This window comes from Mesoplodon mirus (genome assembly GCF_964341445.2).
Source record: "Mesoplodon mirus genome assembly, chromosome: 12".
Lineage (NCBI taxonomy): Eukaryota > Metazoa > Chordata > Mammalia > Artiodactyla > Ziphiidae > Mesoplodon > Mesoplodon mirus.
The window spans coordinates 68,392,502-68,405,251 of record NC_138988.1 but is presented as its reverse complement, the minus strand read 5'-3'; the positions used below and the strand labels follow the sequence as shown (position 1 = coordinate 68,405,251).

The following is a 12,750-nucleotide window of genomic DNA, read 5'->3' as shown; positions in this document are numbered from 1 at the left end:
GCTAGGAAGCGTAGTAGTAAGCGCTAATATCATTCTTCCTAATGAACGTACAACCTGGTACATATTTCATCATGAAATGGATTGTGAAGTGGCACTATTATCACTTACACTACTACTTTCTGGGTGCAGCATCAGAATGCGTCAAGTTTGGGATCAAGTCAGACATAGACCCACTTAGACAAATATCTTGACCTGCTAGTTCGGATGAGTTGATTTACAAGAGTGGATTCTAGCATGTAAAGAACATACAGCTTTGGACCAGTCTTACATAAAGGGGTTTGTGGTTGAATGAAAAGAGCTACTAAACCACTCCTCCGAAAAGTGAACCTCACAGGTGTTTCTGCTGGTTTCAGTTGAGAGAAACTACGTGGTTTATGAACAAACTCATAGACGTGTTGTTTCACAAGCTTTTGATTTTTTCCGGTAAAAGCACCTCTTCAGGGTACCATGTTACCTTTTATCTTCCAGTTCCAAATAGCTTGTCGAGTTTATTATATCCCTTGTATTGTAGCCGACCCCATGTGTATCAAGAGCACACACCTCATCCTGTGTGTATCACGAGCAGTGAAGGCACTTGACCCTGAAGCCAGATTCCCACGCAGGACCCAACATTGTCCTGTTGGTTCCCAATTCCTGAACTTGTGGCTTTATTACCAAAGCCAAACAAAAACACTACAAGGAAACTGCAGATCAATATCCCTTATGAACACCAATACAAAATCCTCAACAAAATACTAGCAAACAGAAATCAACAGCATATTAAAGGGATTATACTCCATGACCAATGGAATGTATTCATGTAATGCAAGGATGGTTCAACATACAAAAATTATTCAATATACACTAATATGCCAAATCAAGAAAATAAAGGGGAAAAAAACACATGATCATCTCAATTGATGCAGAAAGGCATTTGACAAGTTCAGCATCCTTTCATGATAAAAACACTCAACCAAATAGGAATAGAAGGAAACTATCTCAACATAATAAAAGATATGTATGAAAACTCAAAACAAACATCATACTCAATGGTGAAAGACTAAAAGCTTTTCTTCTAAGATGAGGAACAAGGCAAGGATACCCAATTTCACCACTTCTACTCAAATAATACTGGAAGTTCTAGCCAGAGCAATTAGGCAAGAGAAAGAAATAAAAGGCATCCAAATTGGAAAGGAAGAAGTAAAATTATTTCTGTTTGCAGATGATATGAGCTCATGTGTAGAAAATCCAAAAGCCTCCACAAAAAAGCTACTGGAGATAATAAATGAATTCAGCAAAGTAGAAGAATACAAAGTTAACACACAAAAATCAGTTGCATTTCTATACACAATGAACTATCTGAAAATGAAATTACAAAAACAATTCCATTTACAATAGCATCAAAAAGAATAAAATACTCAGCAATTAACTTAAACAAGGTGGTAAAGACTTGTACAATGAAAAGTATAAAACATTGCTGAAAGAAGTAAAAGACGCAGAAATAAATGGTAACATATTGCATGTTCATGGATTGGAAGACTTAATATTATTAAATATTAAATACTTAATATTATTAAAATGTCAATACTACCCAAAACAACCTACAGATTCAATGCAATCTCTATCAAAATCCCAATGATGTTTTTTGCGGAAATAGAAAAACCTATTCTAAAATTCATATGGAAACTCAAAGGGCCCCAAATAGCCAAAACAATCTGGAAAGAACAAACTGGATAGCTCACACTTCCTGATTTCAAAACTTATGACAAATCTACTGTAATCAAAACAGTGTAGTTTTAACATAAAGACAAACATATAGACAAATGGAATAGAATATAAATAGCCCAGAAATAAACCCTCACTTACATGGTCAAATGATTTTTGGCAAAGGTGCCAAGACCATTCAATGAGAAAAGGACAGTCTTGTCAACAAATGGTGCTGGAGAAACTGGGTATCCACATGCAAAGAATGAAGTTGAGCCCTTACCTCACACCATATACAAAAATTAACTCAAAATGGGTCAAAGACCTAAATATAAGACCTGAAGCAATAAAACTCTTAGAAAAAAATTGGACAAAACTTCACAACATTGGATTTGGCAATGATTTCTTGGATATGACACCAAAGGCACGGGTAACAAAAGAAACACAAATTAGACTTCATGAAAATTTTTAAAATTTTGTGCATCAAGAGACACTATCCACAGAGTTAAAAGGCAACACACAGAATGGGAGAAAATATATGCAAATTATGTATCTAAGGGATTAATATGCAGAATATGCATAGAACATCTAAAATTCAACCAAAAAACAACCTAATTCAAGAACAGGCAAAGGACTTGGATATTCCTCCAAAGAAGATAAACAAATGGCCAATAAGCACAGGAAAAATGCTCAACATCACTCAGTCATTAAGGAAATGCAAATCAAAACCACAATGAGGTACTACCTTATACCCATTAGGATGGCTACGATCAAAAAAACTAAAAACAACAAATGTTGGTGATGAGGTGGATAAACTGGAAAACTTGTGCCTTTTTGGTGGGAATGTAAAATGGTTCAACCACTGTGGAAAACAGTATAGCAGTTCCTCAAAAAATTAGAAATAGAATTACTATATGATCCAACAATCCCACTCCCAGGTATATACCCCAAAGAATTTAAGGCAGGGGCTCAAAGAGATATTTGTACACCTATGTTCACAGCAGTATTATTCACAATAGCTAAAACATGGAAGCAACTAAGTGTCCACAGCTGATGAATGGATAAGCAAAATGTCGTATACACATACAATGGAATATTATTCAGCCTTAAAAAGAAAGTACATTCTCCAAAATGCTACAACATGGATGAACATTGAGGACATTTTGCTAAGTGAAATAAGCCAGTCACCAAAGACAAATACTGTACGATTCCACTTGTGTGAGGTACTCAGATTAGTCAAATTCATAAAGACAGAAATTGCAATGGTGGTCCTAGGATGGGAAGAGTGAAGAATGGGTAGTTATTGTTTAAAAAGTATAGAGCTTCAGTTTTACAAGATGAAAAGAAATATGGTGATGAACTGTGACAATGGTTGCACAACAACAATGTGTATGTATTTAATACCACTGAACCGTACAGTTAAAAATGGTTACGGCAGTAAATTTGATGTTATGTGTATTTCACCACAATAAAAAAAAAACAACAACACTAAAAAGCTCACTATTCTTACTGAGATTCAGCCATTTTTCTTGCATAAATGCTTCCTGAATTGCTGCAAGCCTTTGGTTAATTTCCAGAGTCTGGAAAAGTTAACTCTGACCATTTTGGCCAGTTTTCTCATTGCTTTTATAGAGGAGAGAATTTTTGGAGATCCTTACTTTGTTGTTTTTGCCAATACCCATGGCTTTGCATTGTGCCTATCCCCATGGCCGCCTGCTTCTACCGCTTGGGGAAAAGTAAAGGCTATAATAACCCCAGGCCAGGGCTTCCCTGGTGGTGCAGTGGTTAAGAATCCACCTGCCAATGCAGGGGACACAGGTTTGAGCCCTGGTCCAGGAAGATCCCACATGCCGCGGAGCAACTAAGCCCATGCGCCACAACTACTGAGACTGCTCTCTAGAGCCTGTAAGCCAGAACTACTGAGCCTGTGTGCCACAACTACTGAAGCCCGCACGCCTAGAGCCTGTGCTCCGCAACAAGAGAAGCCACCAGAATGAGAAGACTGCACACTGCAACAAAGAGTAGCCCCCACTCGCCACAACCAGAGAAAAGCCCGTGCTCCGCAACAAAGACCCAATGCAGCCAAAAATTTAAAAAAATTTTTTAAATGATAATAACCCCAGGCCATTAGGAAAATTCCTGCTGGCTAGAAAGGGCCCCAGCTCGACCTGAAAAGCTCACCTCTGCCAAAGATGAACAATCAAAGAGGAACCTGTGCAAAGATACTAGATGAAAAAGGGAGGGAAAAAGCAGGACAAACATGAACACTGAAAAACACTTAGAAAATTGTTACCAGAAAGCACATGAAAAAATCCCATCAGACATTTCATCTTCAATTTTTAAAAAGCCAACTCTTCCATGAAACCAGAACCCCAGGATGAGAGTAAAAAGATGTATGATCACTGCATAAAAAAGGAGCAAAATGTGGACTGGCAAAACCCAGGAAATAAGTGAAAGAAAGAAAAGTAAAGCAACACAGAAGAGAAGATGAAATTGGAAAGTATCACAGGGAAAAGGGAGGCTGAGGCACACAGAAAGGGGTTTAAAGGACCGGTCTTTGAAGAGTGAGCAAGATGAAATGAAAATACTTAAACAGGCTTAAAAGGAAATAATATACATGGCAAGTGGGCAAGAGAGAATATACATACACACACACACACACACACACACACATATGTTATTGGCATCCCTAAGGAAGCAAATCCAAAGACGGACTTAAAAACGCAATCCTGGGACTTCCCTGGTGGCGCAGTGGTTAAGACTCCGCACTTCCAATGCAGGGGGCCCAGGTTCAATCCCCGGTCAGGGAACTAGATCCCACAAGCATGCTGAAACTAAGAGTTCGAATGCCACAACTAAGGAGCTGGCAAGCCACAACTGAGGAGCCCTCGAGCTGCAACTAAGACCCTGTGCAGGGCTTCCCTGGTGGCGCAGTGGTTGAGAGTCCACCTGCTGATGCAGGGGACACGGGTTCGTGCCCCAGTCTGGGAAGATCCCACATGCCACGGAGCGGCTGGGCCCGTGAGCCATGGCCGCTGGGCCTGTGCATCCGGAGCCTGTGCTCCACAACGGGAGAGGCCACAACAGTGAGAGGCCCACAAACCGCAAAAAAAAAAAAAAAAAAAAAAAAAAAAGACCCTGTGCAACCAAATAAATTAAAATAAATAAATTAAATAAATATTTAAAAAAACAACAACAGAATCCTGACACGGCTTCTGACAATGAGAAAACACATGAAACAAGTAGAAAGGCCAGGTCCTATTAAAAGGGGATATAAATGGTGAACACTTCCAATGCTGGTAAATTTGCTGGACTTCAAAGATAAGAATCCTTTGAACCAAAAAGATAAATAAATAAAATCCTTTGAACCAACAGGCAAACAGATCATATCACATCAGAAATATGGCAGGGCTCACACGACCCTACACCTATAGTCAGTGTTGGATAACAGTGGAGCCAGTGAGGCCTCAAAATGCAGGAAAAAGCAAACATTAGCCAAGACATTTATACTCAGCGCAAATAGTTTTGTACATGCTCAAGGACTATTGTTCTCAGAAGCCTTCCTGAGGAAAAGACTCAAAGGTGAAATTCAGCCACCCAAGAGGGAAAGTCAGAACAGAAGATCTGGTGTAGCAGGTCTCCTGTGATGACCTGAAAGAGGACTCCTGCCTCTGTGTTCACTGCCCCATTTCATACCCCAGGTGGATCATTTTAACACCCCCTTCTCCATAAACAAAATTATTTTCAGTAATAATCATGTTCTAATCAGTAATCATTTTCTTGACTCATTCTTCAGCTTTAAAATAGCTATTAAAAAGAATAACTTCAAAATTTAAAAATATTCAGTCAAGCAAAGTATTTCATCTATGAAAATTTGTGTTGACCAAAGAATATATACATATACGTGCGTGCGCGCGCGCACACGCACACACCTTGCAGTTTACACTCAATTTTGCTATTTAAAATTTTAAACACAAAATAAAAACTTTAATTGATCACATAAAGGCTGACAGAATTAAAATTATACCAGTTCTGTTTTATAATTTTTACAACCACTATGCCATCATTGTTTATTTCATATTCACTAATTAAATGCAGGAATACACAGTACAGCTGGGGCTGGAGACACACAATACACCTGAAGTGAGCTTGAAGGATTTTAAACCTCTAGGTCCCTACTTTCCTAATGAATCTATGTAACTGAGTTTATATGGGTGTGTGTTGGGTCAGGGGGAGGTTTCCTACTATATCAATTGAGAGTTCTCCAAATTAGCTTCCATGTAGACTATAAAGCATAAATAATAAAAATGTGCTAATTTGAAGCACATGGTTTTTTACCGAAATTCAACAATGACCAAAGCAATTGTAACAAAAGATTTGGGGAGGGGTACATTTTACCACTAATACTGTTTAGGATTGCCAGTGCAAGGTTTTACAATAAAAAGCAGACAAGCTATTAGGTTTTATCATTGTTTTTAAAATTCTCTACATCTGTCTCATCAATTTTACATTTTGCAACCTTGCTATGATCTAAGAAAGAAGTCACAGGTACAAAAGTAAAAGTGGGGGCTTCCCTGGTGGCGCAGTGTTTGAGAGTCCGCCTGCCGATTCAGGGGACACGGGGGTCCGGGAAGATCCCACATGCCGCGGAGCGGCTGGGCCCGTGAGCCATGGCCGCTGAGCCTGCGCGTCCGGAGCCTGTGCTCCGCAACGGGAGAGGCCACAACAGTGAGAGGCCCGCATACCGCAAAAAAAAAAAAAAAAGTAAAAGTGGGCAGTCATTAAACAGGGAAAACAGTCCCTATTTTTTTTTTTTTTTTTGTACGCGGCCCCCTCACTGTTGTGGCCTCTCCCGTTGCGGAGCACAGGCTCCAGACGCGCAGGCCCAGCGGCCATGGCTCACGGGCCCAACCGCTCCACGGCATATGGGATCTTCCCGGACCGGGGCATGAACCCGTGTCCCCTGCATCGGCAGGCGGACTCTCAACCACTGCGCCACCAGGGAAGCCCAACAGTCCCTATTATATATTCAAGCTAGACCACCTAAATCAACACAAGGTAGAATTACAACAACAAATCTCCACAGACCATGCACTCCCTTAGTGCCAGCACCTGGGGCTGACATGCCCGCTGCCCGCCCTAGTCCAGCACTAGAATCTCCCCAGTCCTCCTCCTGCCCCTGTTACTTGACCCTGGAAACTCACTGCTCCAGATCCCCAGCCAGGGGGGTACTCACGCTTGGAGGCGCTGCCCTCTGGGTCAGGTACAGACAGACACTGACACACGTGCTGGGGAGAAAGGTGTCCCGCTGGCTGCTCCAAAGATCCATGCAGGGGCAAGCAACAAAGCCCAGAAGACACTGGAACTGAAGACAACGGTGAATAAGGACATGAGCGTCATGGCCCAGCAGAGAAGTGACAAGATGCTGCCAGAGAAAGCAGAACGAGACCTGAATTGAATGAGCCAGAAGAGGTTCCACCTATCAGAAGAGGCCAGCAGTCTGATTGCCTACAAGCTGAAGGGTATTAGTGCTTCAGAATTTGCAAATTGTCCCGGCCTGACAGCCAAGGAGAGGGCAATTGTTTTTGACCTGGAACCCGTGGTTTTCACCAGGCACCTGGGAGCCTATAATTATCATGCTTTATTGGGAACTGGTGCATTTGCCATTTTCTTCCAGGGAACTTTCTTTTCCGTCAAGAGTAGAAGATATCAGAGGACTGAACAACGGGCTCCACAGAAATCTTTTTCTTAATAATAAAATAAGTTATTTCAAAACGTCAATTTATGACGCAAAGAGCAAAACAGCTATGATCTCTTTTGAAGAAAATAATGTACAAAAGGCGAATTCACCTGAAGAGGTGCCTGGGCTTTACAATGCACTCTTCTAGAAGGCTTGAGGATCTGGATCAAATGCAGTGGGTAAAATCTGCTTGTCTGTGGGCTGGGGTGTGGGGTGGAGGGGGCGGGGTGGACGGGCAGGGGAGGAGGAGCTGAGGGAAAAGAGAAGGTAAAGGAGATAGGGGAAACTTGTAACAAGGAATTTGGTATAACTTTAGGAAGGAAAAGAAAAGCCCTTAAAGAAACAAAACTGATTAGAAAGAAGATGGAGTCATATTGCCTTCAAATTCTAGAGAAGAAAAATACCGGATCCAAGAAGAGCACGGAGCAGTTATCATGGGAAGCTTCAGATGAGAGCAACATTCCAAGCCTTCCGCCGACTCCAGAAGACTTCATGCAAGAGCGCCCCCTACTGGCCACACGGTGCAATCACGAGGGGGCTCTAAAACCTCGGACTCTAGGCCCCACCCACTTCCAGAGAGCCTCACTTAATGGGTCTTAGGTGTGGCCTGATTGTTGGGATTTACAACTCCCCAGGTGATTCTAGTCAGCAGCCAGGATTGACAACCAGAAACTCTGACTTCTGAAAAAGAAAGAAATTGAAATTTTGGATAATTGCATTATACAGCTGACAATGACAGGATGACAATGCCTTAAAGCTGGAAAAGGCCATGAACAAAATTCTGGTTAAAAAATACTGTACTTGAGCTGGAAAAAACTCAAATGTTCATCAACAGGAGAACGGACAATCAATCTGCTCTATCCACACACTAGGATACCACTCAGTGATAAAAAAGGAACAATCTTATACAGGCACCAAGGATACATCTCAAAAACATTATGCTATGCTGAGTAGAAAAAAAAATCAGACACAAAAGAGCACTTCCTATATGGTTTTGATTATGTGAAGTCCAAGAACAGGCAAGATTAATCTGTGGTGACAGAAATCAGAACAGTGGTTGCCCCTGGGGAGCAGAGGTGGGAATTGACCGGGAAAAGCCACAAGACAGAATGTTCTCTATGTTGTTTTGAGTGGTGGCTACACAGGTGCATACATTTTCAAAATTCATCAAACAGGACACTTAATATCAGAGTATTTTTTGCATGTAAATTACACTCAATTTTTTAAAAAGAGTCCTGTACTTGAAAGAGTGACCATTTCTAATCAAACTGAGTGATGAGGTGTAAGCCTGACAAGAGCTATATTCTGCCACAGAGATGGTGGAGCAGAAATGCAGAACCTTGCAGCATAGAGCAGACACCTTTAAGTACTGCATCAGCAGAGAAAGGAGCTTGGCAGGAGAAGCTGGCTTGAGAAAGAATGAATGGGGGAATTCCCTGGCAGTCCAGTGGTTAGGACTTGGCACTTTCACTGCCGTGAGCCAGGTTCAATCCCTGGTCAGGGAACTAAGACCCCACAAGCTGCCAAAAAAAAAAAAAAAAAAAAGCATAAATGAACAGGAGAAGAGCAAAAGCTCTTAGCTACAGAAGAAGCAAAAAACTTCTAAGCAAAAAACTCAAGAACGGGAAGGCAAATTACAGAAAGGAGAGAGGGAGAGAGAATGATCAGTCTAATAAAAAGTAGACTACTCTTCATGATCAGAAAGTTCATGATGATCCAAGAGCTGCTGTTGCTGCCAAGAGAGCTCTTGCTGGAGAGAAGAAGCAAGCAGCCAGCCTGCGACAGAAATTAATATAAGTAAAACCAAAGACAGCGATGCTTCAAATAACAGTGACTATAAAACCAATTCTAGAAAGATGGGATCATAAAATACTACTATCGAGAGGTCCTCTAAACCAGACATGGGCAAACTTTTCCCAGTAATGGGCCAGATAGTAAATATCTCAGGCTGTGCAGGACATAGGGTCTCTGTCACAAATACTCAACACTGCCATTATAGCATGAAAGTAGCCATAGACAATACATAAATGAATGAAGGTGCCTGTGTTCCAGTAAAACTCTACCTACAAAAACACATCACTGATCTTTGCAAGACAGGCCACAATGGCTGACTCCTTTCCAGTCAAAAGAGAATACGAGGGACTTCCCTGGTGGCACAATGGTTAAGAATCGCCTGTCAATGCAGGGGACACAAGTTTGAGCCCTGGTCTGGGAAGATCCCACATGCTGCGGAGCAACTAAACCCGTGCACCACAACTACTGAGCCTGCACTCTAGAGCCTGTGAGCCACAACTACTGAGCCCACATGCCACAACTACTGAAGCCTGCGTGCCTAGAGTCTCTGTTCCACAAGAGAAGCCACTGCAATGAGAAGCCCGCGCACCACAACAGAGTAGCCCCTGCTCGCCACAACTAGAGAAAGCTCACACGCAGCAACGAAAACCCAATGCAGCCAAAATTTATTTATTTATTTATTTATTTATTTATTTATTTATTTATTTGAGAGAGAGAGAGAGAGAGAGAGAGTAGGAAAGGAGAAAGGGTCAGCACAACTTGGAGTTGCACACATCACTTTCATTCACATTCAGTGACCAGAACTTAACCCTTGGGCCATAGCAAGCTCCAGGGAAGGCTGGAAGTATGGTCTACACAATGAACAGCCATGTGTCTATCAAGAATCAGGCATCTGACACCCAAAAAACTAGTAGAGCTAATAAACTAGTTTAGCAAAGTTGCAGGATACAAGACCAATATACAAAAATCGGTTGTATTTCTAAACATTTAGCAATGAACAATCCAAAAATGAAAACGAAATTAAGAAAACAATTCCATTCACAAAAGCAACAAAAAGGATAAAATACATAGGAGTAAATTTAACAAAAGCAGTACAAGACTTGTATGCTAAAAACTACAAAACATCGTTGAAAGAAATTAAAAACCAAAATAAATGGAAAGACACCCTGTGTTCATGGATTGGAAGATTTAATATTGTTAAGATGTCAATACTCCCCAAATTCGTCTACAAGTCAATGCAATTCCTATCAAAATTTCAACTGCCTTTTTTATAGAAATGAATAAGCTGATCTTAAAATTCATATGGAATTGCAAGGGATTCTGAATAGCCAAAATAATTATGAAAAGGAACAAAGTTGGAGGACTCATAGTTCTGCTTTCAAAAGTCACTACAAAGCTACAGTAATGAAGACTATGTGTTACTAACATAAAGATAGACATAGAGATAAAATAGAACTGACAACCCAGAAATAAACCCATACATCTATGGTCAGTTGATTTTTGACAAGGATACCAAGACCATTCACTGAGGAAAAAGTAGTCTTTTCAACAAATGGTGCTGGTTCAACTGGATATTCACATGCAAAAGAATAAAGTTGGACCCTTACCTCACACCATATATAAAAATCAACTCAAAGCAGATCAGTGCCCTAAATATGGGAGCTAAAACTATAAAACTATTACAAGACAACACAGGGATAAATCTTCATGACCTCGGATAAAGCAATACACACTTATATGCACAGAATCTCAATATCTCTGGAAGATAACAAGAATCCACTGGTAATAGTAGCGGCATCTAAGGAGGGAAACTGGATAACTGGGGAATGGAAAGAAGGGGAATTACTTTCAAAGGCATATTCATTTTTACCTTTTAAATGTTCTACCATGTGTTTATAATATCTATTCAAAAAATACAATTTAATTTAAAAGAAACAAAAAAACAGATGGCAGGCTGGATTTGGCCTGAGGGGTTGCCTAGCCCTGCTCTACATCAAAATGGCTTAACGTAATGGGAAAATTCACTTCCTCCTGTGTTTCATTTACTGCTCACTCTACTCTACTACAAAACTACTGCACTTCTGACACCAGATGTGTGGGTATTTTCCACACATTCAAGCAATTCTGTGACGTCAGCTGGGTGTACTACAGTTTAACTCAATTTTACACTATCTACCTGGAGATTATGTCAGATCCCACAGGTTAAGGGCTCAGTCCACAAGACTGCCCACTACCCCAACTTCAGATGGATGCCAATCAAAAGTCCAAGTTGTCTCTTGCACTTCTGACCAATGAACTATAAATTCCCCTCCTCAGTTTCAATAAATTTGCTAGAGTAGCTCACAGAACTCAGGAAAACATTTACTTACAAGATTATCAGTTCATTATAAAAGGATAGAACTCAGGAACAGCCAGATGGGAGAGATGCAGAGGGTAAGGTATGTAGGAATGGGGGTGGAGAGCTTCCATGCCCTCTCAGAGCATGCCACTCTCCCAGCACCTCCTGAACTGTGTCCTTTTGTGTTTTTAAGGAAGCTATGTTACGTAGGCATGATAGATTGAATCACTGGCCACTGATGATTGAACTCAATCTCCAGCCCCTCGCCCCTTCCCAAAGAGGAGCTGAAAGTTCCAACCCTCTAATCAGTGATTGGTTCCCCTGGTAACCAGCCCCCATCCTTTGGGGCTTTCCAAAAGCCACCTCATTAACATAAAGCAACTGTGATTGAAACAGGTTTGTAATGAATAAATAACAAAACACTCTTTTTGCCGTTATGGCTCTGAAGCTGTTTCAGAAACCGAGGACAAAAGACAAAATATTATATGACAAAAAATTCTCCCACTGCACTTATTTAGGAAATTCCAAGGGTTTTAGGAGCTCTGTGCCAGAAGCAGGAGGAAGACCAAATACATATTCTTATAAGTCACATTCCTTTGGCCCTCCACAGAAATCAGCCGTGCACACTCTATCCTCAATAAATGATAAGTCTATTGCCGTAGAGTGTTATGAATTGGGACAGGCCAGCTGCTACAACAAACAGACCCCAAAATATGTAAGGCTCATACACAATAGAAATTTCTTTGTGTGTTATGTAACAGTACTGAGCAGGTAAATAGCCTTTGTCCATGCAGTCATTTAGGTACCCAGGCTATTGGAAGAAACAGAGGCCCAGTAGCACAACACGCAGCGTAACCACAGAACCAGCCCAACCTGGCCCTATCCTGCTTCTAATAAGATAGTGAGTTGTTTTTCAGAGACAACAGAACAAAACCTCAAGTCATATAGCCAATGCATGAGCAGAGGAGAAAATTTTTTTTTTTTTTTTTTTTGCGGTACACGGGCCTCTCACTGTTGTGGCCTCTCCCATTGTGGAGCACAGGCTCCGGACGCGCAGGCTCAGCGGCTATGGCTCACGGGCCCAGCCGCTCCACGGCATGTGGGATCTTCCCGGACCAGGGCACGAACCCGTGTCCTCTGCATCGGCATGCGGACTCTCAACCACTGCGCTACCGGGGAAGCCCAGAGGAGAAAA

The 12,750-nt window shown here is 41.3% G+C and overlaps 1 protein-coding gene across 14 annotated transcripts in view; it reads right to left on the bottom strand.

The window, feature by feature from the left end:
- Positions 1-12,750, bottom strand: part of LOC309812928 (uncharacterized protein) — a 136,604-nt gene that overhangs the window by 72,017 nt on the left and 51,837 nt on the right. For 11 of the 14 annotated variants that reach the window (XM_082637279.1, XM_082637285.1, XM_082637275.1 and 8 more), the window contains 2 exons: positions 7,828-8,104; positions 6,920-7,048 (listed from right to left, as the gene is read on the bottom strand). In XM_082637279.1, the coding sequence (XP_082493405.1) occupies positions 6,920-7,048; positions 7,828-7,917 (219 nt within the window). In that variant the 5' untranslated portion in view covers positions 7,918-8,104. The remainder of the gene's footprint in view (positions 1-6,919; positions 7,049-7,827; positions 8,105-12,750) is intronic. The other 3 variants (XM_082637283.1, XM_082637284.1, XM_082637278.1) reach the window with 3 other exon arrangements.